General features: G+C 53.4%; 2 protein-coding genes across 11 annotated transcripts in view; one reads left to right on the plus strand and one right to left on the minus strand.

The window, feature by feature from the left end:
• Window positions 1–6,411, plus strand: part of LOC108545088 (maestro heat-like repeat-containing protein family member 7) — a 46,833-nt gene extending 40,422 nt beyond the window's left edge. For 3 of the 4 annotated variants that reach the window (XM_017896554.1, XM_017896553.1, XM_017896556.1), the window contains 4 exons: window positions 345–446; window positions 4,903–5,005; window positions 5,578–5,637; window positions 6,115–6,382. In XM_017896554.1, coding sequence (XP_017752043.1) covers window positions 345–446; window positions 4,903–5,005; window positions 5,578–5,637; window positions 6,115–6,278 — 429 coding nt within the window. In that variant the 3' untranslated portion in view covers window positions 6,279–6,382. Of the gene's footprint in view, window positions 1–344; window positions 447–4,902; window positions 5,006–5,577; window positions 5,638–6,114 lie in introns of all 4 variants that reach the window. The other variant, XM_017896555.1, reaches the window with a different exon arrangement.
• The window catches only part of KIF21B (kinesin family member 21B), a 60,705-nt gene continuing 40,082 nt past the window's right edge, over window positions 5,067–25,689 (minus strand). The window contains exons 27-37 of one of the 7 annotated variants that reach the window (XR_001890039.1): window positions 24,780–24,893; window positions 22,980–23,018; window positions 20,899–21,035; window positions 19,483–19,663; window positions 17,124–17,288; window positions 16,688–16,805; window positions 15,401–15,571; window positions 14,617–14,816; window positions 8,675–8,785; window positions 7,404–7,533; window positions 5,067–5,594 (exon numbers count right to left, since the gene is read on the minus strand). Coding sequence is in view for 4 of the 7 variants with exons in the window: in XM_017896550.1 (XP_017752039.1) it covers window positions 14,002–14,101; window positions 14,617–14,816; window positions 15,401–15,571; window positions 16,688–16,805; window positions 17,124–17,288; window positions 19,483–19,663; window positions 20,899–21,035; window positions 22,980–23,018; window positions 24,780–24,893 (1,225 nt within the window). In the remaining 3 variants the exon portion in view is untranslated. Of the gene's footprint in view, window positions 5,595–6,669; window positions 6,741–7,403; window positions 7,534–8,674; window positions 8,786–9,273; window positions 13,475–13,537; window positions 14,102–14,616; window positions 14,817–15,400; window positions 15,572–16,687; window positions 16,806–17,123; window positions 17,289–19,482; window positions 19,664–20,898; window positions 21,036–22,979; window positions 23,019–24,779; window positions 24,894–25,689 lie in introns of those variants that run through there. The other 6 variants (XR_001890038.1, XR_001890040.1, XM_017896548.1 and 3 more) reach the window with 6 other exon arrangements.

Raw genomic sequence — 25,689 nt, forward strand, 5'->3', positions numbered from 1 at the left:
AGGGAGGGTTGCGGGGGCGGCGGCGTGGGAAGCCATGCGGCTGGTGAATAAGGCTCTGAGCTGAATAGTTCCAGTGCTCTGGGTCTCAGTGTCACACCACAGCAACTGGGAAAATTGTTAGAACTGTAATTTTAAACTTCTTAAGGGGAATAGGAGGTTGTAAGTAGAGCCAACCTGCCTGGACCCCTGCCTTTTTCCTAAGCCCTGGATCCCTGTCGATTCACCAGCATTTCCATCCCATCGAGGCTGAGTGTGATGCTGCTTGTCTCTGTTCTTTGCACCCCTCCATTTCCCTGCCCAGTCCCACTCCTCAGCTCCTTATGCTGAGCCTCCTTGTCTCCCAGATCTGCCGGTCTGCCCTCTGCCACACAGCTGCCGTGCTGGGCTGGTCAAAGCTGAAAGCAGTATTTGCAGAGAAAGATGTGTGGAACATTCTTGGAGCCCTGGTAAGCCAGCAGCTTGCTCACTGTCTTCTCCTATGCAAGGGAGGGTGGCATCCCCAGTGGTCTAGGTCTTCTTCCTACAGCTCTGGGGTTTGCAGCAGTAATGGCAGCGGCAACAACAACAGTTCAATGATGAGATACTCATTAAGCACCTACTTTGTGATTGGCACCTATAGTTCCTGCCCTCCCCTTGTTTCCTGTCTGAATTGGGGAGCTAGGCACACAAGTAGACAATCTCAGAATACTTCGGGAAAGGTAAAGGAGGGATACCCAGCACAGTCTGGAAGTTGAAGGAAGGCTTCCTGGAGGAGGTGTCATCTTCAGAAGGAGAAATGTAAAGCAGGATAACACTTAGGCAAAGGGAAGGAATCAAGAGTGCAGGCCAAGGTGATGCTGTACATAGGGGTGTGGAGCAGAGCACACATTATCTGGTATGATTTGATCCTTACAACCATCCTGAGAAATAAGGGCAGAAGGGCCTGGTGTAGGGAGCTGTTAATGTAAGTGCCTTGGAATCATTAGAGCAGGGGCAGAAAAGGCAAATGCTTACAAGGTCATGCAGGAAACACTAACCAGAGATCAGACTGGATGGGCCCGGAGGAGAGATGTAGGCCCAGGCAGCCTCCTCAGCGTGGCCAGAAACCACACACCATTGTCACAGCACACATCTAGTAACACCGCCTTTACTCTCCTACAGTGAAATTCATAAATAATATCCTCTACCTTTGCATATTTCCAAAATAAGTCATATAATGCCCTAACTCCAAAGGAGAAGTGAAAGTAATCTACAACAAAATAATCTGTAGGAATATATGGAACACAATATAGCATAACACAATATAATAATAGAATATACTGTATGTAAATGCTTGGGCCAAGTTACTTTTATTTACTTATTTATTTATTTATTTATTTATTTTGAGACAGCGTCTCACTCTGAAGCCCAGGTTGGAGTGCAGTGGCGCGATCTTCGCTCACTGCAACCTCCGCCTCCCAGGTTCAAGCGATTCTCCTGTCTCAGGCTCCCGAGTAGCTGGGATTACAGGCACTTGCCACCGGGCCCAGCTAAGTTTTGTATTTTTAGTAGAGACGGGGTTTCTTTTTTCTTTTGTATTTTCTTTTTTGAGACAGGGTTTCATCATGTTGACTAGGCTGGTCTCAAACTCCTGACCTCAGGTGACCTGCCTGTCTCAGCCTCCCAAAGTGCTGGGATTATAGGTGTGAGCCACTGTGCCCTGCCAGGGCCCAGTTACTTTAGTAGACAATGATGTACATGAATCCTCGCCCCTCTCCATAGAATCACTGTGAATGGATCTGCTACAAATGCAGAATGATATAGGAGTCACCACAAGAAGGGTCACCGTTGGTGATGGGAATTCCAAAACGATTGTATTAATAGCTCCCCCGACACCAGGAAAGTCTGATTAGACCAGAAAGTCTGATGACTTTCTGAACAAGATGAAGTATAGTCTTTGATGTCTATTGCAGATGCACTCCTAGAAAATCCAGCATGTAGTTGAACTGTGAAAAACTACTCTGTTATCTAAAAGAGCCAACTTCTAGGCATGGATTAGTATAAGTAGGATTTTGGTAGACATAAATGTGTAATGGGATATTAGAAATTGGTGCACCCCCTCTTATCATTTTGAAAACCATAAACATCCCCCAGTTCCATAATTCCCTCCACACAGTACAGTCCCCAGTTGAGAACCCACCAATTGTTTCTAGGAGAGAAGGTGGCTCAGGGTTGTTAAGAGAAGCAGGAAATCCATGCCGGGTGTGGTGGCTCACACCTGTAATCCCAGCACTTTGAGAAGCCAAGGTGGCCGGATCACCTGGGAACAGGAGTTTGAAACAGCCTGGCCAACATGGGAAAACCACGACTCTACTAAAAATACAAAAATTAGCCAGGCGAGATGGCAGACGCCTGTAATCCCAGCTACTGGGGAGGCTGAGGCAGGAGAATCGCTTGAACCCAGGAGGCGGAGGTTGCAGTGAGCTGAGATTGAGCCACTGCTCTCCAGCCTGGCTGACAGAGCAAGACTCTGATTGGGGTGAAATTTCCCCCATTGATGTTGGCAAATAATTTAAAATGTAAAATACTGCATAGATCAAACAAAAAAATATCTTCAGGCTGACTTTTCTCAGAGACTGTCAGCATGCAGTCCGGTCCGGGCAGGAGACACGGAAGCAGGAGGCTGGGCCACACTGTTCTGTGGAGGTTTGGGCCCAGTGAGGAGCAGGACTTGAGGCTGTAGGCAAGGGGAGTTGTTGAAGCGTTTTAAGCAAGTGGGTAGCATGGTTAGAGAGCTGTGCATTTCACACAAATCACCCAAGCTACAGATGAGAGAAACGTTTCCAAGGGATGGAATTGGAGCCTGCACTGGAGAGTGTCTGGGGAGAGACGAAGAAGTCAAAAAGACAAAGGCATGGATTAGCTAGTTGTGGAGATTGATTTGATGTGAACTGTGAAAGTAAAAGTTGCCTCTTGGCTTCCGACATGGGTGAATGCTGGTGTCCTGGACTGAGGTCAGAAATACAGAGGGAGGAACAGGTGTGGAGGGGAAGGTGGTGGCTTGATTTTGTGCATGTTAAGCTTCTAAAATCTGTGAGAACACCACAGGTTTGTGCTTCCATTGGAAGTTAGATATGTATCACTGAAGCTTGGAGAACAGGGCTGTGTTTGGTGAACCCTGAGCATACCATTGGGTGGTAGATGAAGACTGCAACCCTGAGCCCAGATATGCTCTCCTAAGGAAATTGTGTGGTGGGAGGAGCATATGAGTCAACACTGAGATCCCAGGAGACATCAGTTCCAAGGATCCCACAGAAGAGACTAGAAAAGGAAACCCGGCAGAAAGTCAAAGGAGGACAACAAGAGAGGAGGGTCATGGTCACCTAGGAAGGACCATGACCAGTTTCAGGAAGCAGTCAAGGGTACAAAAACCCAAGGGTTTCTCGGGTAACTTCAAAAGATGGGAGAGATGAGCAGGCAGGCTACGTTCAGCCTCCCCACCTCCTTCAACCCCAGCAGCCCCACTTCTCCTTCTCCTCTTTCTCCTTCTTCTTTTTTTATAGAGACAGGGTCTTGCCATGTTGCCCAGGCTGGTCTCCAACTCCCGAGCTCAAGTGATCATCCCACCTTGGCTTTCCAAAGTGCTGGGATTACAGGCGAGGGCCACCACCCCCACCCCCCACCCCTTCTATTAGTTTGGGATATTGGGTTTCCAGTTAAGATTTCTTTTTGAAGAAAAGATCCTGCCAAAAGAAGCTGGGAAGATCCATGGATGTAGCCTTCTGTTTTAAGAACTTAGACTGCAGAGTGAAAGAGGAGAGTTAGGATCGGAGCTAGGAAGGAGATGCAGGAGACGGGGTTTGGGTTAGTGGTTGTTGCAAAGGGAAGGACATACCATCCTCTGAACCTCCAAGGATGGAAATCTGATGAACGCAGAAGGGACTGCCTTCCTAGGCAGGCGATGGAAGGTATGAAAACACGTAATCACATGCAGCACCGCTAGGCTCTGTTCATTTTTATTTATTTATTTTAAATATTTTATTTCATTTTATTTTATTTATTTATTTTTTTGGAGACAGTCTGGCTCTGTTGCCCAGGCTGGAGTGCGGTGGCGCGATCTCGGCTCACTGCAACCTCCACCTCCTGGGTTCAAACGAATTCTCCTTCCTCAGCCTCCTGAGAAGCTGGATCTACAGGCGCGTGCTACCACACCTGGCTAATTCTTTTGCATTTTGGTACACGTGGGTTTCACCATGTCGCCCAGGCTGGTCTTGAACTCCTGAGTTCAGGTGATCTGCCTGCCTTGGCCCTCCGAAAGTGCTGGGATCATATGCCCGGCCTATTTTTTAAAATTTTAGGTTCGGGGGCATGGGTGCTGGTTTGTTACATGGGTATATTGTGTGATGCTGAGGTTTGTGCTTCTAATGTTCCCATCCCCAAGGAGTGAACATAGTCCATAGGTAGTTTTGCAACCCTTGCCCCACTCCCTTCCTCCTGTTTTTTTGAATTCTCAGTGTTTATTGTTCGCATCTTTGTGTTCGTGTGACTAAGGCTCTGCTTAAACAGAATGCTGTAGGCATGATCTTTTGCAACCTAAAGCATATGACCTTGAGATTGAAGATTTAAACTAAGATAGAAATAAACAGGATTTAAGCAATAGGGTTCACCTTATTGTTGGCAGTAGGAGAAAAAAATGTATGAGCCAGACACTGGGGCCAGTCTCTATGAGCTTCATGCTCAAACTGGGTCAAGGCCAGGGAGTATGATCTCTGTGGCATGGTCAATCCGGGAAGGCTTCATGAAAGAAAGAAGATTTCAGGAGCTGTGGTAGGAGGGATGGAGATGGAGATGGTTTTGACAGATTTTTGCACTCAGGGGATGGCTCCAGTGTAATCTCCAAACGGTCTGAGGGTCCCTTCCATGATCTGACACCTTTTCTTACAGCTGGAGCAGGAGACAAACAAAGCCCTCTGGTTCCTGAAGCAGTGTGTGGCTCTCTTCAAGAGCCCACAGGTTCCCATCCGCTGGGCAGCTGTCTGGTTTGCAGGTATGGCCTTTCGTCTTGTTGGAGCTACCGTGTCCTTGTTGTAGAGTACCTTAAACCGACTGGGCACCCAGGACATGAGGACACACAGAACCCATGGGAATGACATTGGGGGGTGGGAGTGGAGGTGGGAGTGCCTGCCTGCTCCCTCCCCTGCAGGAAGCTCCTGGTCGGGTTGGATGGTAACCTTCCTATAGCAGAATGTACCAAGTCCTAGGAGACCAGCCAGCAGAGAGACAAAGGGTGGGGCATCTGGGGTCTGGGAGCTGCTCAGTGGGGGAAGTTCAGAGGTAGGTGGGGGACTGCCTCAGATCACCCCAGGGAAGAGCTCTTCAGGGCAGAGGAGTATCCACTCCTTCACCCAGCCCAATTTGCTTAGAACCCTTCAGAGAAGCAAGGGACACAAGTTTGACTTTACGGGAAAAGTTCAAACCTGAGGCTGGTGGCCAAGGGAGGGAAAGACAGGAAAAAGGAGGGAATGGTGAGTGTTTTGGGAAGGGGGCTGAGAGTACTTGCAGCCAGGACCCCACTGATTCCTGGTGGGGCCTCTGAGGTGCTTCTCTGCGTCCCTGTAGGCCAGATTATCCAAACCCTAGACTTGGAAGAGATTGATGAAATTGAGGAGGCGTACACAGGTAAGTGGCAGCCCAGTCGCCCCCTCCTTGCATCTTTTTGTGGCACTGGTGTTGGTGGGGAATGCTCAGAAGTTAGGAAAAGTGGGCAGATGGCCTCACAAAAATGATCATCCGCAAGTGTGAAGAGGCAGGCTCATCCCCAAGGTGCTTAGGTTCTGAGGTGCTGGTCAGAGCCCTCCTGCCCCATGTTCACTCACACCCTCACCACCATGGAGCCCATTCATCAGCCAGGAGGGTCCCTTGGGTTTCTTGCAGGAGAGACAGCGTTGGGCTCCCATATGTGGCTGAGTCTCTGGCTGCAGCTCTCTTTGAAGTCAGAGAACTTCACACATAGCTATTCTATGGGAAAGAGAGGACGCAGGGCCAGGGAGGGGCAGAGGAGAGGAGTGAGTGGTTGGTAATGGGTGCAGGGTGAGGAGCAAGTGGGCGTCACATCTCCCTGTGCTCACAGCAGCTATGTGGTCTTGCTTGCAACAGAGCGTTGTGGACTCCTAGAAGAAACTCTTGCTCATAGTTTAAAATCCACCAGTCCTGACCCCATTGCCTGGTACCTCTCTGCCACAGGGCCTAGGCCCTCCTGCAGCCCACTCTCCTTTCTCTGTCTGTGTTTCAGCCCTAAGGCACATGCAGAGAGACTCTGACCCCATGGTCAGCTGCCTCACCACGCAGACTTTCTATATCCTGGAAGCCAAGAAGAAGCTGCTACTGGCCAAACCCCCGACCTCCTGCTTCTGCAGGAGGAGGCCCCAAAGGCACTACTTCTGAGCCTGCATCCTTGAGTCTCAGATGTAGGCCTGACCATCAGACCCTGTGACAATGGGGCCAGATTCCTGGGTCCTGCACTAGAAATGGAGGTGTATCCCTGCAGAATCTTTGTAATAAAAGGAAAAAGCATGCACCTTTGTGAAAATAGCTATTATGTTGTCTTTCCAGTCAATTCTTGGCCTTCTGAGGTAGAGTCACTTGTGAGCCACCTTCTTTCCTATGAACATCTGGGTCGGGGTGACCTTTCCCTGCTCTGCCCCTCTGTTCCCTTCTCCCATTCAGCCATGGGTCTGAGGCCAGAGCCAGCCGTTTCTTTTGAACCAACTTCAACTATGAGCCTAGGGGGAAGTAATGTTGGCATACATGAGGTGTTCTAGAATGCAGGTGTTCTAGAATGCAGAATGTGTAAGCAACAGAGTTGCTTAAGCAGGAAAGTGATTTATTAAAGGGTTGTTAGTGAAAAACATCCTGGAAGATCAGAGAGTTTGGGTACCACAGAGCCAGGGACAGTGCTGCTCTATAGAAACACCACCACGACTGGCCCTTGGCACAGCCCAAACCACACCCCACGTGTCAACACTCAGGCCTGGATACTTGTCCTGCAGTGCCCTGCCTCTGCCAGGGCAGTTTTGCTTTGTTACAAGCGATGATAAAAGATAGATCTTATTAAAAACCTATTAACAGGTCAAGTGCATTGGGATGAGACCCACCTCAAAGACTGCTCTGACACCGCCACAAGTCACCCCCTCACTTTGGTCAGGCATAAAATAACAAATACAAGGTAATGAATAAATGGAAAGTAATGGATTCTAGGGCCATCTCTGTCCCAGGAAGATTTTGGCCAACTCTGTTGGCCTCTATGGGCTTCAATTCTGTAAAATGTAAATTTATAAACAGAGAGTTGGGAAACATTATCTTTGTTTTTAAAACTCAACTTCAGAGGCTGAGAAAAAGATACCTTTTAAGATAGCACCTAGTTCTGACAATTGAATGGCTCTTACCAAATTCTGAGAGGTGCCATTCCCTTGCGCCTGGGAAAGCTGCCCCATAGCTTATATCCTCAATGGAATTTTTCTTGACACTCTCTTGTTTTCCAAATTTTTTAAAGTAAGCAGATATGATGCATGTAATCTGGAAACAAAACACCACCCCACATTAAAAGAATAAAAGAAGTGTCTCTTAACCCAGCGTTCCTGTCCCCCCCCCACATCCCACAGGAGCCTCGGCATCCTCGAGAGACAGGATGAACTGCGTTTGGAAAAATTACCTTGTGTTGCAAACTTTCTGGGGGGTGCGGGGAGGAGCGCAGTGGCAAGGAGGAACCAGATGGCTGGAGTCCACTCCGGGTCTGGCCCGTGACCAGTTCCCCAGTGGCCGGTCTCTGGGTCTTGCCCACACATCCTGCCCAGCCTGCAGCTGGTCATGCGCAGGTGTCACTTCCTGCAGTTCACAGTGGGCTCTTCTGTCCCACTGTCAGGCAGGATCCTATGCAAAATATGGGCCTATGGGGAGTGAGGGTGGGCCGGGGAGTGGCATGGATAATGCTGGGTCAGCCAGCCAAAAACAGCTGTTCACAAGAAGCCACCCTGCTCCCGGGCAAGAGGCTCTGTGCCTGCCAGCGGGGCTGGCAAGTCAGGACAACTCCGCCCACGTGTGTCTCCTTCCATGGCCCAGGGTCCCTCTCACTCACCAAGGCCTTTCTGTTGGAGGACCAGAAGCCTCTCTAGAGGAAACCTTCCCCAGGAAGCCTTTGGCCTCCCACCCACGGTGACTTCTGCCACCTACAGATTCCAGGAATTCCCTGGCCGAGCACCTGTCACAGCCAGGTGCTGGACAAGCAGCAGGGGACCTGTGCAGGCTGAGGAAGCCATTTGGTTTTATATTTGGGAAACAAAGCAAAGAGAGACCCCACTATATTCCTGATGCAAAAATCAGGAAGTTAAGCTTTTTCATCAGTCGTGGCTGGTGATGAAGATGTGGACTATCCCTGAGGGGCCTCTCTGCCCAGGGGATGGGCCAGAATCTCCGGGAGTTGGTGAAACAATTCGTGGTTATCAAAAGGGAAATATGGGTCTTAAAGACTGAAAAGCACTGATCTAGGAAAAAAATCATTGTCAGGCATGGTGGCTCATGCTTGTAATCCCAGCACTTTGGGAGACTGAGATGGGAGGTAAGGCTTGAGCCCAGGAGTTTGAGACCAGCCTGGGCAACACAGTGAGATCCCATCTCTACTCACAAAAAAAAAAAAAAAAAAAGGAAAGAAAAAAATTACCTTTGTAGAGCTCTTTTCTTATATGATCTTTTTATAGTCTTGCCTTCTTTCCATAAGTGGCAAGGGACTGAGACACATCTGGCATGCAGCACACACAGCATAGTCCAGGCCCTAGAGAGGCACATGTTACATTATCAAAAGGCAAAGGCTGCTGTGTTCAGGCAGGTCTAGATGCAGATCCTGGCTCTGTCCTTACTAGCTGTGATCCTGGGAAAGTCACTTCCATACTGAGACCTTTTTCATTTCATAAAATGAGAACGTCACCTGTCACACAGGGCAGTGAAGACACAATGAAAAATGCTCTGAACAGTGCCTAGGATACAGCAGGTGGTCCACAAATGCTGCTGCCCACTCTTCCAGCAACTGCACCTGCCTCCGGAGACAACATATGGGGTCTGGAGGAGAATGTGACACTCTCAAAGCTCTCTGCTTTCTAACTGGTGAAGCCGCAAACTCACAGCTCAGGAAGTTCTCATCAGACTGGGCCCAGCCCCAGAGGCCTGCTGCACCCATTCATCCACCCACCACCACCACCACCACCAACTCCCTCTCCAAAGGCCCCAGCCAAAAGTCAGCTGGGGGCAGGGGACACCTCCACAGACATTGGTCATTCAGGTTTTATTTATGACAACTTCTTAGAACACACACATCCAATCTAGGAACAGAAATGTACAACATGAGGCTTAAATAAGTTTCATACACTATGTACAGCCATCGGCAGAGGTACAAAACATATATACACCTTGTGCTAGTCACATCGCGGAGGACAGCAGGAGCCTAACGAAGCCTGCAGCCTGGGCAGGGCATGATTGCTAGAAAAGAGCTGGTGGGCAGGGGGGCAGGGCCCTGATTCATCTCAGGGGTCTTCTCTGACCCTCGGCTCTTTGTGAAGCAGTTTCTACTTCCTACTTCCCTGCAAGGCCCTCAGGACATGGTTCATGGGACTGAACTGGGGTGTGATGGGGGCTTCAAGATCATGAGTGCTGGGGATGGGGCAGGGGACAGAACAAAGATATCAAAGAAGACACTGAACTTTCCCTGCAAAATCTGTCCTTGCACATAAGAGGGCAGGGAAGGATCTGGGAGTCAAGAGAGGAGGGCCAGGCCCAGGAAGGCCTGTGGGGCATTGGCCACTGACCAGGAGGCTATGCCGAGCAAGGAGAGCAGCGAGCAGTTGCCTGTTCGGGATGGCAAAGGGACACATACCACAGGTCCGGGACACACAGTGGGAAGTCACTGCTCCTGCAGGGCAGGTTCTGCCCACACAAACACGATGGTGAACAGACCAGGCACAGGCAACAACCAGGGGATATGCCTGCTCCCAGCCCAGACCACATCGGGGGAGGTCCCCCAGAGCTGAGAGTTAGCAGGGCAAAGAAGTGTTATGTTCCCTAACTTCACTGCAGCCGCCTGCCGGTGTCTCCCTCCACCACATCAGGCATATGAGAAAGTCCCCGTGACCTCGTATTTTCCCTATGTGGTTTTGTGCTTTAAACTGCCCTCTGCCCAGGTCACACAGCCCCAGACAGGCAGCAGGGCTGGGCAGCTGAGGGTGAAGAGATTCCTAGGCTGAATCCAGGGTGAGGCCATTCCCAGATCCACCGCTGTCCCTTCCCAAGGGGCTGAAGGTGGCACTCTGACCACCTCAAAGGCTTGGGTGTGCCAGCCTCCGCCTGTTAGTCTTTCCTCCTTCCTTGGAAATCTCTCAAGACAACTCCAGGCGCTGCCTTTGAGAGTTCCGGTTGCCTCAGAGGAGTCCGTCACTCACATGAAAGCAAATACTGAACTGACTGATAGTGAGGACAGGGCCCCAGCACAGGACTATGCTGAAGAGGCCCAAGGGCAGTGGGGATGGAAGACTCCTTCTATCCAGGGAACCCGCTCATAAGCTTCGAAAGCACAAAGTAGGGCTTGACCCAGGAGACAGGGAATCAGAGCAAGCTCTTCAGGCTCACTAGGGCTAGGACTCAGCCTGAATTCAGGCGTTTAGAGATTTGGGGTGTGGGGTTTAGACAGCGCTTTACTCCTGGTCCCATGGTATACAGATGTGGCTGGGCCTGACAAGGCTCAGATCTTAAGATGGGCACAGAAGGGCGAGAAGTTAGCTGATGAGTCCCAGAATTAGCACGAGCCATGGGCCAAGGCCTGGTCTGAGCAAGGGCAGCCCCCTGTCCCAGACACAGGCATCCCCAATCTCACCTTGGACAGAGCCAACCTGGGAGGAACTTCCCGGGCCCAGGTCTATCAAGTCTGCCTGCGAGACCCTGCCATTGTGCTCAAATCACAACCATTTTGTGCTTCCAACACTTAGGGTGCTTGTGCAGTGAGTGGAGCTGGGGGCCTGCCCCCTAACGATGGACCCTGGACATCCCCGAAAGAGTGGGCAGAGACTCCAACTCTCATGGAGCACAACTTGGGGTGTCTCAGGGATGTTGGGCTCAGGGCTCCTGAAGGACTTCAAGTTTAGAGAGTCAATGACACTTGCCAGGACAGCAGAGCTGGCCCCGCCGTGAGGTAGCTGGCCCATCGGAAACAGCAGAAAATGGGCAGTGATGACGAGCACCTCTCGCGGGGCCGTAAGACCACACTTCATGCAAGAACACGCCTTGCAGCTACAGTGCAGTCACCCCAGATGGGGCATCCCCGGCCCGGCTGTGGGAGCTCCGGGGACAGAGTCTTATGTGTTTCTATCACTTGTAAACAGTCATGCGGACGGATTCTTTCTTACAGGTTGCAAGGTCAAAACCTTCTGTTCAGGTGGGGAGCGATGGAGAGGAGTGGGAAGAGATTTGTGGCCACATCTCAGAGCTAAGGGGTTACCCAGCACCCCCAGGGTGGCCAGAGGAAGAAGGATTTCCAGTCATTGCAGACAGACTGTTCAGGTCCCGGGAGACCAGCATCTGAGGCAGTCTCCTTCCTGCCATCAGCGGCCCCAGACTTCAATACCACTTCCAGCAGGGCCAGCACCAGCAGGACAGCCTTCTTAGCCTCTATGGCAGCTCCGAGGAGGGCACGGGGAAGGGACCAGGCCTCACTTAACCTCCACTGGGGCCTGCCTCCCCACCACACTGGGTGCCACATGGAGAGGGCTCCAAGGGCCCCGGCCCAAGATGGAGAGGAGCCAAGGGCAGAAACACAGAACTACCTCCGGTAAGTCCAAGTCACTGCGTCCTCTGAAGGGAGGTGGCGCTGGTTCTTGGCTCCCAGACTGAAGCCGGGAAGCACAAGACCAGCGAAGCAAGGGAAAAACAGTGTGGGCAACTTTGGGTGGGGTGGGGCGGGGGAGAGGGATGGAGCTCAGTACCTCCCAAGGCCCACTCCTGTAATTCCAGAGTTTCCCCAATAGGGGGCGCCAAAACACTGATTTAACAACCTCCCCGGAGCTCGGTGTCCCGAGCTCGGTGTCCCCAGCCCCGGGGCAAAGAAACTGCCAACTCTCTCTTCCTTGATAATTTCCTGCAAGGGAGGGCCTGCGCTCCATGCCAGTTTTAAGGCTGAAAATGTGTCTCCTGAATAACCAGAGAGAGAGAAGCTGGAGAGACTCCCCGGCCCAGTGGGGGGCTGCAGGGCTGGGGAGGGGCGGGGGCCAGGGTGCCGGGCCGTCTTCCCCATCCAAGCTGCCTCCCAGCAGACACAGCCCCCACGCTGCTTCCTACGTGGCCCACGCAGGACTCTGGGGTGGAACCCCGGGGCCTGGGCTGTGGGGTGAGCGCCCCCGCCTTCCCAGGGGCGCTGGGCACCAGACCTCGCGAGTGAGAAGACACATGTGGTGCCACGGGCATGGCTGGTGTAAGGCTGCCCAGCACGGGTGCCAGGCCCCGGGACGGAGGAAGGCACTGAGCGTCAGGCGGCCTAGAGGCCAGGGGGTATGCTAGAAGGCTCCCTGGGGGCTGTGTCGGGGACAGGTCCAAGCTGCAGAGTGAAAGGAGCAGTTCCCTCCTCCGCAAAGCAAACAGAGGAGGCGGCCCTGGAGGGCCGGGGCAGCGGACTCCCTTTGGAATTTCTGGCCCCCAAGAGCTGAGGGAAAGAATATATGGGAAGAAACTTCAAGTCAGTTTCCAGGAGGCAATAGCAAAAAATAAAAATAACAAAATAAATAACTGAAGTATTTCTGACTGTCTCCCCAAAGGAATCTTTCTAGCAGCTCTACCTTGGCCCCATCCGAAAGGGACCCCAGGGAATTGCTGGGGCCAGCTGGGGCTATCTGCGGGTGGCCAGAGGGTTAAGGGTTAGCTGCAAGGCCCAGCCGCCCACACCTGGTTTCCTTAGCTACCTGAGGACTATCTTTTTGGGCTCAGAGGCAGGTGCAGTGGCTCTAGAGGCTGGGCTGGGAGATGAGGGGAGGCCAGCTCCTCGGAAGGGTGGGATGAGGCCAGGCTGCTGCACCTCCCCACAGGGCCCCACCACTGGGCCAAAGGCCTGAGAAAGGGGCAGAGCCAGTTCAGCAGGAGACATTGTGGCCAGGACCACTGGGAGTGGAACAAGAAGGGATAATGCCCTTTGGCTTCACAGCTTAATTTCCTCCCCAGCCTCTCTCTCACCCAGAGGCTCCTGAGAGGCAGGAGAGGGACTGAGGGAACAGTGTCCTGTGGGAAGGCCAAGGGAGAGGGAGGAGGACAGGAGAGGGGGCCACGCTCTCTGTCCCCAGGGCAGCTGGCCCCATTGGCTGGGTCACAGCTTCCCTTCCATGCTGTCCAGGCTGCCGGAGTCGAGGGTCCGGGGGCATCCCTCTGACCTCACTCCTAGGGTGGGCCGCTGTGGGGTAACCGCCGGACACTCCAGAACTTCACCGTCAGGTCACTGGGGTGGAGGACAAAGTGGAGGGGCATGGGTCAGCTCTTACAGTGAGCTTGGCTAGCTGCCCCCAAAAGTAGAGGATGAACTGGATTCCCCAAACTCCCCAAATGTGGTTGGGGCTGGGAGGCAAGCATCGCTTACGGGGAGGTGGACTGCAGGTGGTGGGGTGCTGGGCAGATGGAGAGGCCTGTGCACTCGGAGGCCCCCGGGGGAGCTTTGTCATGGGTTTTTTTTTGGGGGATGTTTTGTTTTGTCCAGGCCTGAAGTCCCCCCATCTGCTCCCTGGCACCCATCTCCTGGGGCCTGTCCCACTGTTCATGCTCGGGAGAGGATGATGGAAGCAGGAGGGACAGGCAGGGCACCTCTCTGGGCCAGGCAGGACAGGAAGGGAGAGGAAGAAGGAGGAGTAAAATAATCTCATACCGTTAAGAAGCAGCTCAGATCGAAGTGGGGAAAGAGGGGGAAAAGGAAAGAGGGGGAAAAGGAAAGAGGGGAAGAATGAGAGAGGAGACAGGGAGAGATGGGGAGGGTCAGGGCAGGGTGGTGGCGCGGCCCTTTATGGCCAGGACTCGGCGAGGAAGGCAGGGGGTGAGTCCAGGGACGTAATTCCACAACTTTACCCGGCAGTCACTGTGGGGGGAGAGAGGCGAGGACAGAGAGGAGAGGTGGGAGGAGATGGGAAGGGGAAGGGAGAGAAGGGACAAAGTCGGAACAAGAAAGGAAGCCGTCTGAGTAGCACCCCATGGGACAGAGGGCCTGGGGGCTCCCCAAGCAGGGGGCCAGAGCAGGAGGCGTGTGTAAGAGACATGGTCTGGGGACTGGCAGGGCTGCTCTGTGCTCTGAGAGATACCTGGACGGGGGAAGACAGCCAGGGCAGGGGAGGGTAGGAAGGGCTTGGAGACAAGCGGGCAAGGCCTGGCCCGGGGCCCAGTACCTTCCTCCTCCCCTGCCTAGCGCAGTGCCCAGCATATGGTGGGCACCCACTGAAGGCTGGCACGGGCTAGGTATGCAAAGGAGGCCACCATGGAATCTGCTCTGTGAACTGAGCCTGCGGGGACAACTGCAGGGCCCTAAGCCTCCCAGCCTCCCCTGCCCATACCAGGAGATGAGGGGAGCAGAGGCAGATCTCTCTGTCCAGCACCCACCTGGAGGCTGTGAAGATGTGCTTGGCATTGGTGCAGATGGCATTGATGGGGCTGTCGTGGCCCTTGATCTCACCGATGGGCGTGAAGTTGTCCACATTCCAGACCTTGATGACGCCCGCACGGCAGGCGCTGAGCAGCATGGGGCGGCCTGGGATGAAGGCCAGGGCGCACACCCAGTCCTTGTGTGCATTGGGGATTTGCTGCGGGAGGATCAGGGCTGGTGAGGGCTGGGGGAGGTGGTGAGGGAGAGAACCTGCCCCAGGGTCCCTCTTGCTAGTAGTGGAGCTACTTCCAGGGTCCCCTGGCCTCTAGACCTGCCACACAGGCAGGTGACACTGGTTCCAGGAGCCATGCTAGGGTGGCCTGTGCTGTGGGCTTTAGGGGACCAGAGATGGGTCCCTCTGCTCTTCTTCCCAGGTTCAAGGCTAAGATCCTGCCCTGGCAGAGAACCCTTCAGCCCTCACATGGGTCAGGCTAAAACACAAATGCTCCCAGGAAAGGAATTGGGTAACTGAGCTTCACATTCAAACGCAAGAGCTGAGAGCAAAGGCTTTGCTGAGGGCAGGTTGCCTAACGGGGAGATGTGGCATCAGGAAAGGCCGTGGGTGGAGAAGGCAGGATAGAGAGACAGTGGAGGAAGAGGGAGAACAGGAGGACTTGGGCAGCTGTGAAAACCATCCGGCCTGGGGCCCACAAGTCCAGGCCCCAGGGTCTCCAAGGCTCTGCGTGTGCTACAGGAACCACCCCACCTAAGTCTACCCTCTCCCCTTCCTCCTGACCCCACCTGGATGAGCTCCTGCTGGTCTAGGTCCCACTTCTTGATGCCATTATCTCGGGAGCCACTGAACAGGATGTCTCCCTGGATGGCGAGACACTCGATGCCGTCGTAGTGCGGGGGCTCAAAGTTGTGAGTGGGGCCAATGGTGCCCGTCACACCCTCACCCAGCTCGAACATCTGCGGGAAGAGGGGCCAGTAGGGAGAGGCCAAGTGGGAGGAGGGAAGGCAGGGCCTGCAGCACTGTGGACCCAGGGGCCTGAAGACACAGGAGTCTGGCTAGGGTGAGAGCCACTGCCCTCTGGGGAGAGGAGCTTCCCAGCAGGTGAAGGTTCCTGGAGGTGGGGCTGCTCCTTCCAAGGGCCTGGGAACACTGACGGTTCAGGTCTTGACCCTTCCCGTGGACACTGGGGCAGGGGTGGGAGGAGACCAACTCAAGTAAAGCAGGGGTGAATCAGCTCATCACGCCGAGACCCCACAGCTCAACGGGCAGCTGCTAAGGAGAAAGGCGGGTTTGGGGTGTGAGCCTCCCTCTAGAATTCTTTTGTTTTTTACTAAATATTCACCATAATCCCACCACCGCTGAAAACCCTGCTTCCTTTCAGTTTCTTTTTTGTTAGAGACTAAGTCTCACTCTGTTGCCCAGGCTGGAGTACAGTGGCTCAAACTCAGCTCACTGCAACCTCTGCCTCCCAGGTTCAAGCGATTCTCCTGCCTCAACCTCCCGAGTAGCTGGGACTACAGGCACCCGACACCATGCCTGGCTAATGTTTTGTATTTTTAGTACAGACAGGGTTTCACCATGTTGGCTAGGCTGGTCTCAAACTCCTGACCTCAAGTGATCCTCCCACCTCAGCCTCCCAAAGTGCTAGGATTATAGGCATCAGCCACCACGCCTGGCCTGCTTCCTTTCAGTTTCTGACTGTGTATGGACAGTTTTCAATGGCATAATCAGAGAGCAAACAAATTAGTGTTGTTTGTCTACTTCATGTTTGGTTTGCTATTTATCATTTTAATAGCCGCAATGCATCCCATTTAGTGGATTTTCCATAATTTGATTGTTATTCTACCCTTCAACATTTAAGTTATGAATTTTTCACCAGTTACAAAATAATGCTGCAATCTATAACTTTCTGCACATAACTTCTTGCCTTCTTTGGGGTGATTTCTTCAGCAAACATCCCCAGAAGGCTTCTAATTTTTCGTGGGTACTCCCAAGGCAACAGAGGGCAAAGACTGGGGAGAGTGGAAGACCAGCCCTGACCCAAGCCTCAGAGCTGAGGCAGCCCCAGATACCTTAACGTAGTGGTCCTTGGAGCCAGTCACCACAAGGTCGTGCTGGCTGGCTGTCTGGGTGACTGTCAGGCACATCACAGGACCGATGTGGCCGGTCAGCTTGCCAACAGGCTGGAACCTGCAGTGGGAAGAGGCCCAGCCGGGGTAGGTAAATTAGAGGGGACCCTGGCTTGGGGTGGGGTGTCTGCCCCAGAACAAATAGGCCTGGTCAGGGTACTCACCCACCCCCGCTTGGTTAAGGCAAGATCAAGAATCTAGACAACAGCTGCCCTGCGTCCCAGCAGTCTCACTAGAGAGGGCACAGGCCCAGTAGCATGGGGTGAATAAAGGTGTTGCTGAGGTCCTACCCACCCTGGGGTGGGTCCCCCTGAGCCAAGACCTGGGGACCTTGCCTGGGCATGCCCATGCCCCCTCTCTCCCCAGGTATCACGCTGACCTGCTAAGCTCCCAGATGCGGACGGCGTTGCCCGAGGCGGCGTACAGCATGGTGCCCGAAGGGCTGAGGGCGATCTGGTTGATCTGATGCTCACCCTGAGCACTGGTGATGGCACGGGTGGACGTGGAGGCACAGGCATCCCCTGAGATCACCTGGCCTGAGGATCTGCCCATAATGGAGAAAGGCAAGGCCAGAGGTCAAAACAATCCATGTGCACAGTACAGGGAACCAATAAAACGTCACTAAGACCAGCCCAAACAACCCACTTCTTCTAGGAAGTCTTCCTTGACTGACAGAGAAGAGCAATAGCTTCTCCCATAAGTGAGACCCCGGGGAGAGCTCCACTCCAGTCCCCGGTGAGTCAACTCCCCATGTGGCCTGCCCGGGTGCCTGGTCGCTGGCTTGGAAAGATGGTAAGGCTCAGTCATGAGACTGGGTGTGAACCTGGATCTTCTGGAAATCAACCTCTCTGAGTCTCAGTTTCCTCATCTGTTAAAAGAAATGATTATACTCATTCTGTTTACTTTCTTTTTTTTTTTTTTCTGAGATGGAGTTTCGCTCTTGTTGTCTAGGCTGCAGCGCAATGGTGTGATCTTGGCTCACCGCAACCTCTGCCTCCCGGGTTCATGCGATTCTCCTGCCTCACCCTCCTGAGTAGCTGGGACTGTAGGCACGCACCACCATGCCAGGTTAATTTGGTATTTTTAGTAGAGACGGGTTTCTTCATATTGGTCAGGCTGGTCTTGAACTCCTGACCTCAGGTGATCCACCTGCCTCAGCCTCCCAAAGTGCTAGGATTACAGGCATGAGCCACCACACCCAGCCTGTTTACATTTATTTATTTGTTTGTTTGACATGGAGTTTCACTCTTGTTGCCCAGGTTGGAGTGCAAGGGCACAATCTTGGCTCACTGCAATCTCCGCCTCCCGGGTTCAAGCCATTCTCCTGCCTCAGCCTCCTGAGTAGCTGGGATTACAGGCATGTGCCACCATGCCTGGCTAATTCTGTATTTTTAGTAGAGATGGGGTTTCACCATGTCGGTTAGGCTTGTCTAGAACTCCTGACCTTAGGTGATCTGCCTGCCTCGGCCTCCCAAAGTGCTGGGATTATAGGCGTGAGCCACCGTGCCCAGCCTTGTTTACTTTTTTTTAAAGACTCAATTTTTTTTTAGGCTAGTTTTAGGTTCACAGCAAAACTAAGCATAAGATACAGAGATTTCTCACATGCCCCTGCCCCCACACAGGCACAGTCTCCCCTGTTACCAACCAGAAAGCTGCCTGGGTTTTCATTATGAACCCATGTTGATGTGTTGTTATTGCCCACGTCCACAGTTCATGTTCGGGTTCACTCTTGGTGTTGTACATTCTAAGGGTTTGAACGAATGTATAATGGCATGCATCTACCATTACAGCATCGTACAGAATCATTTCACTGCCCTAAAAACCCTCTGTTTACTTTATTTATTCATTATTATTATTTTTTGAGACAGGGTTTGCTCTATTGGCCAGATTGGAGTGCAATGGCACAAACATGGCTCACTGCAGCCTCGACCTCCTGGACTCAAGCAACCCTTTCACCTCAGCCTCCTGAGTAGCTGGGACTACAGGCACGCACCACCATGCTCAGCTAATTAAAATATTTTTTTTGTAGAGACAGGGTTTCCCTTTGTTGTCCAGGCTGGTCTTGAACTCGTGGTCTCAAGTGATCCTCCTGCTTCAGCCTCTAAAATACCTGGGATTATAGGCATGAGCCACTGTGCCCAGCCTGTTTACTTTTTAAGGATCAAATTAATAGATTGTAGCTTACAGTGTTAATGTAAGGATGTAGTAGGACTTCCGCTAAAAAAAAAAAAACAAAAACAAAACAAAACAAAAAAAACCTTTATTTCGCAAGGCTCTTGGTCTCAGTTCTGCCTCCCCTGCCCTATGCCTGTGTGTCTGAGACTGTCGGGGCAGGGCTCAGGGCCATGACTGGGTAGTCGCCTACACAGGCAGTGTCCAGCATGGCTTTGGGGGCTCGCCCTGTTTCCTAGCTCCTCTTTCAGACTCATAAGATGATATCTAACACACCTCAAGGGTCAGGGCTTGGGGGACTGGGCTGTGGGTAGAGGCCAGGCAGGCCAAAAATTCCTCTAGTGGTGCTACCCCAGATACTGTCTCCCAAACCAAGAGATCTCACCTTGTACCCCAGGGTCAAGCCAAGTTCATAGGCTGGTAATGGTCTTTGTGCCCATGTAGCTGTGCTGTGCTGTGCTGAGTGGGTCACTTGGGCTGGGAGCATGTGCACCCAACCCAGCCTGCTGCAGGCAGGGAGCATGTGCACCCAACCCACCACTGCGAGGCAGGCGAGGGGTACTCACGTGAGAGTCCGAATGCACTTGGCTGAGTCCCGGATGTCCCACACCTTGATGTAGGAGGTGGACACGGAGAACACAAGCCCCGAGTGGCTGCAGTACTTGATGGAGACCACATTGTTGGGGTGGCCCTTTAGAGCGGCGATCTCCTGTCCCGTAACCAAGTTCCACATCTTGCAGCTTCGGTCTGTGAGAGATGGGAGGAAGCCACAGGGAAGGGAGGGGTGTCAGCCACTAGGGGGCGTAGCTCTGCCTCTGCAGGGGCTGCCCAGGGTAGGGGAAAGGGATCCAGAGAGCTCCAGAGGATGGAGCTCCAGTTCCAAGAGAAAGAAACACACATACACGTGTGCTCACTGGCATGTGTGTGTGCTAGTAAAAACTCAGGGGAGAGAGAATTCCCTCAGAACTTCAGACAGGGTTCCTCAAGCAAACTTTCCACTAATACCAGAGTTCTGTGAGCCACACTGCTAAAGTGTCCAGGACTAAAATAAAATTCTTAAGCTTTTATGATGCCTGTTCCTCCAAACGCTAATTGCTGACAAAGTAAATGAACCAGGGCAAGCAAATGTTATGGAAAACTTGGAATCAATCAATCACACCTAGATTGACAGTTATCCCCCTACTGCCGTGGAGAGCTATATTTATGCTTGTGTTTTAGTATGTGTGTCTATTATAGACTAGTTCTGTTGGTAAAATGAATGAATGAATGAATGAGTAAATAAAGAATTCTGTATTTACTTATTGAGATATGGTCTTGCTCTGTTGCCCAGGCTGGAGTGCAATTGCACAAACATAGCTCACTGCAGCCTTGACCTCCTGGACTCAAACGATCCTCCCACCTCAGGCTCCTGAGTAGCTGGGGCTACAGGCACATGTCATTGTGACTAATTTTTTATTTTTTGTAGAGACAGGGTCTCACTATGTTGCCCACCCAGGTAGTCTCAAACTCCTGGACTCAAGAGATTCTCCCGCCTCATGCTTCCAAAGTGCTGCAATTATAGGTATGAGCCATTGTGCCCAGCCTGGTAAGATGTTTGACTTTGTTGCTGTAATTAGGTAAGCGTGACTTTGTAAAGTGCTGCTACGATCATAGGGAGTGCCTAGATGTATGAGCTGGGGTGATGTCGGGCAGTGCAAGTACAGGTGGGGCACCTGAGAAGCTTCCTGAAGTTTCCCTGGGAGCTCTGGAAGGAAGTGCTGGATGGAGCCACCAGGTCAGGTATGAAGGAAGGCTTGGCCAAGGATGCATGGGATGGAGGCCTTGAGCCAAGGTAAGAAACAAGGGTAGTAAGTAAATAGACCCCCATATCCTCAACTCCTGGAGTCTCTATGTTCTTATCTCCTTTATAGACCACTCTGACAAAGGAAGCAGGGGTGAGTAGGAGACCCCAACCCTACCTGGCTAGTTGGGGTTCCACGTACCTTTGGACCCTGTGAATAGCAACTCATCCGTGGCATCCAGGCAGAGGATGGGTTTGGTGTGGCCTTCAGCCATGGAGACGCACTGCAGTGGGGCTGTCCGTGCACCCTTGGCTCCTCCAACCGGGGAGATGATGCCCCTTCCCGGGAGAGAGGGAGAGAGGGCATGCTCATCAGCCAGCGAGACCGTGGCCAGGCTGATCAAGGCACGTGTGTGGGACGGGGACAGGGTGGGGAGGGGATGAGGACCTCATAACAGAGACTTTAAGGACTTCAGCCAAATTCCACCAAAGTCTGAGAGCCGGGAATGGGCTACAGAGTGGAGATGGCCTGTCTTAATCAGCAATCTGTCAGTTGCCATCCTGAGCACTTCTGGGGAAGCAAACCCTGTGCTAGGCACAGCTAGAAGGTGCAGGAGGTGTGGGCTCTGTCCACAGAGAGTTCCCGTCTAACAATGTCTGACCCAGATCCTGAGACGTGAATGCACCTGGGTACAGTTGGGCAGGGCACAGGCCCAGGGGCTGGAACTGGGCCCTACAGCTTCCACCAGAAGTTGCATGCTGCTTTACTTAACCAAGTGTGAGGGAGGGGTGCTGAGAGGGAGGGGTGCTCAGGCCGCCACTCCCATGCACCCTGATCCCAGTAAACCCTTCTGCCAGTGACTGCCTCTGGGGCTGGCATCTTCCAAGCAGAGAGCCATGTGCACACACACACACCCCTTTCAGACCAACGGGGCCAAACCTGTGACTGGCATTTACAAAGGGCTAAATCCCTTAGGGGCTGGCTTGGCTTTGGGGTAGGAGGTTTGGGCTCTCTGGACTGGGGCTGTATGGACGTGGAACGACACCTCCTCGCTCCCATGATGCTGGGGCAGTGAGAATGAGCCTGGCCCAAGTGAGCGTGAGGATTCTGACATATCCAGCTTCCTGATGTTCTGAGGATGATTTATTTTCTCAGTGAGGGTCTTTTGGGATAAGACCCTGGCTGAGTTATGTCTGAAAATATATCCTAGCTTTGTTTCTTTTCCCAAGAGAACGCTGCTCCTGACAGTGACTCTGTGGCCAAGGGTCTACTGAAATGATCAAGGTTTTGCCTGTGGTGCTTCTGGCACAGCTCCCCCCAGACTCTGCCAGGCCCACCCTTGAGGATGGTGGTCGGATATGTCCAGCTGCCAGCCGGGTGCCACACATGCACAAATAACTCCCCAAGCTGCTCCAGCGCTCCGCTTCTGACAATGGTTTGGCTTCACTGCATGGCCATAGAACTACGGCAGAGGGATCACGCTCCCCCCGATGACAGCCTGGCCAGCTGGCTAACATCTTGTGGTGGCAAAGCCTCATGACCCGCAGTAAACCAGACGTCGACACCCAGGGCTGGAGGCTCAAGGAGCTGAGACAGCCTGCCAGGAGAGCCCAGGAAGCTCTCGCCCATGAGGGGCCCTTGGCTGCCAAGGGCTTGGGCCCCCAGGTCCTGAGTCTTACTCCTCATTGTGGGGTGTGGTGCTAGGCTGGCGGGGAGAACCAGCCTCCAGCCATCCCACAGGCTAAGGGAAGGAGAGGTACCCGCACATCTATGTGCCAAGACGTGTGGGCAAGGGGTGCTGCTCCCATGGTGCCCCTCCCAGAGCCAGCGTCTGAAGAGCTCACCCCCAGAACAAGCTGAGGGAATCAGAGGACCCGGAGCACACCACTGGCACCCCCAAAAGGAGCAGCCCTCAGCATTTCCCCTGCCTTCCAGTTGTGGAGAACTCAGCCCCAGCCCAGCATCCCCTAGGCCTCCATGCTGCGCCCCTCCCTGCCCAGGTGAGGAGGGAGAAGAGAACAGGGCCTGCGACAAGCAACTGTGCATCCTCCCCAAGCCCCCAGCTCTAGCCGGTGCAGTCCAAGGCCTTGTGGCCACCCTGAGAGGGAGGAACCATGAGGGTAGGAACAAGTCTGGATAGGGGGGCAGCAGGGAGGGGAGTGGAGGGGCCGCATGCTGAGGACACGGGTGTCAGGCAGGAGGGATGCAGCGAGAGAGAGAGAGAGGAGAGGGTGCCGAGAGTGAGAGTGGGGAACCAAACACGAGAGACATTCTGTGTGTACCTCAGGACCTCCGACAAAGAGGAGTCGCTGTCATCAGACCTGGGGAGGGCAGAAAATTAGCTGGATTAGGGGGTGAGAGGAGACACACACACAGAAGGACGCAAAGGCGGCAGCAGCGTGTGGGGTGGTCAGAGGGCAGGTTATTCTCTTCCAGGGGAGCAGAGACAGGCAGAGGAATGAGGGCCTCAGGAGAGCAGGGGAGGAGGTAGGTGGGCTGGTCTGGGAGCTGGGACTCTCCCCCAGGAGTGGGCCGCCAGGGTCTCTCGGCTTGCAGGGGAGGAGCAAGGACGGGGCCACGGGGAGACATGGGAGCACCAGCTCCACCCGTGGGGAGATGTTTCCGGAGCTGTTTGCTGGTTCCAAGCTCTCTGGCTGCCCCATCACACAAGCTGGGGGCACCTGCCCCACCCCAGCAATGCTCATACCTGCCCAAGGCTGAAGGAAGCCATGCCTGATCCTACCCCTCCCTGGAAGCTGGCTTCTTCCAGCAGTTCCTCAAGGGCTTACTTATTTACAAAGCCCACTATCCCCAGGGGGCCCACTGCCACAGTGCCTAGAAGCTGGCTCTGCATCATGCACAGGCTCCAAGACCTGGACCACTGGACAAGACCAAGGCCTCCAGAAGACCACCAGGCTGGAATGGGCAGAGTCCTGCCCCAATCCTTCCAAAAAGGGGACCTGCTGATTGTGACAACATGGAGATGGGCTAGGAGTGATCCACGGCTCCCCGCACAGCAGTCTGGGCCAAGATAGGTTTGGGGAAGGAGGTGTCTGGGGTGCCAGGTCTGCCGGGCTCTGACTCCTGGGCTCAGCATTCATCGAGTAGTATTTTGACCCAGGAAGGGGCATTTCTGTGAGGAGATGGGGAAGGTGGACATCAGGCAGTAGATACAAGGACAAGTATTTTCTAGCATGAGACTCCCCTGAAGGACACAGCAGTGTCGTCCCTGGGGCAGGGAAGCATTCAGGGAGTTAAGAGAGGAGCCCTCTTGAGGGCTGCAGAGAGCAAAACAGGACCAGGGTGGGCCCAGCAATGCTGGGGAGCCCAGAGCAGCACATGGAGGATAGGGTCCTTCCCATTCCTGAGGCACAGCAGGCAGGGGCTGGAAGTCCCAGGCTCTGAGTGCAATTCTGTCACTTTCCAGGTGAACATCCCTGGCTCCCTCTTTGAGTTTCATTTCCTCTTATGTGAAACAGGGAAGACAGTTCTCGTGGTTGTTTTACTGCCTAATGAAATCACATATGGAAAGCAGGTTGTAAAGCACAGGGAGAAAGCCTTCTGAATGCAGGGGAGACTGTTAACATAAACCACACCGTTAGTCATTAGAGTCTTGCATCAGGAGCTGTGCATATAGGTGGACCCGAACCTGCCTAAGGAAGGCAATTTGGGGGTCTGGTCTCTTTCTGCTGGGAGAATACACAGAGTGGAGTGGCTGACGCTGAAGGAAGGGGCTTCAAGCAGACTCAAAGCAGCAGCAGAGGTGGATTAAAGGGCAGCTCTGGAGAGCCCTCGGACACCTGCCCCATGCGACCAGCCCGCCTGACTGCCCGGCCCCAATCCCTGTGGCCTCCTTCTTGCCCTCTCCTGAGGGCCTGGCATGCTCAGGTGAGAAGGGCCCATGGTCAGTACAGGAAGCAGAGAAATGCCAGGAGAGCGCATCAGGGCGTCAGCTCTTGGGGGGCTGGAACTTCAGGCTGGGGTTGGCTTGGCCGCCTGAGCCCTCCTCCAGCAAGGACCGGCCACAGGCTCCCCATTGCCACCTCGGTGCCCTCCCCACCTTGCTCCTCAGCCCTGCTTACTTGTCCAGCGCTGACCCCTGGCTCTGATTACTGGTGAGACGAGAGAAGACATTTCGGTCATTGCGGGGCCGAGTGGGAGGGGATGATGGTGGCGTGAATCCCACATCTGTGGACCTGGTGAGTCGGGACAGAGGGCAGCCTGTTAGTGACCACCCCTGCCCACAGGCCCCCACTTGGTGCTGGGCTTCCACCTTCTGCCTTGGCTGTGAGGCCCGCAGAGCAGGGCCTGCTGTGCAGTATTCTCAGAGCTCAACACTCAATTAAACTCCTGGATGCTGTCTTTAAACATCAGTCCTCATCATTCGCAGATTCCATATTTGGGGATTCACCTATTTATTAAAATGTATTTGTGGTCAGGTGCGGTGGCTCATGCCTGTAATCCCAGTAAATGGAAAGGCCGAGGTGGGAGGATTGCTTGAACTTAGGAGTTTGAGACCAGCCTGGGCAACATGGAGAGACCTCAACTCTACAAAAAGTAAAAAAATTAGACGGGCATGGTGGTGCATGCCTGTAGTCCCAGCTACTTGAGAGGCTAAGGCAGGAGGATCGCCTGAGCCTGGGAGGTAGAGACTGCAGTGAACCCTGATTGTGCCACTGTACTCCAGCCTGGGTGATAGAGTAAGACCCTATCTCTAAAAAGAAAAAAATCCTCCTGCCTCCCACCAAGGCAAGTGGCAAGAGGCCATCTTGAGCCCCTGCCTTCCCACTATTTAGCTGTGTGCCACCAAACCTCTTAATTAAGTGCATGGACGAGAAAACCCTGAAAGTCATCCTTCGATCTACAGAAGCTCTGTGGGCCTGGCCCACATGTGGGTGACCAGCTGGGCACTTCCCTGCCATTCTGCATTGATCTCTTTTTCCTTTGAATTTCCCTCCTGCCTCCCTCCCTCCCTCCCTCCCTCCTTCCTTC

The sequence above is a fragment of the Rhinopithecus bieti genome, unplaced genomic scaffold, assembly GCF_001698545.2.
Source record: "Rhinopithecus bieti isolate Rb0 unplaced genomic scaffold, ASM169854v2 scaffold_24392, whole genome shotgun sequence".
In the NCBI taxonomy this organism is placed as follows: Eukaryota; Metazoa; Chordata; class Mammalia; order Primates; family Cercopithecidae; genus Rhinopithecus; species Rhinopithecus bieti.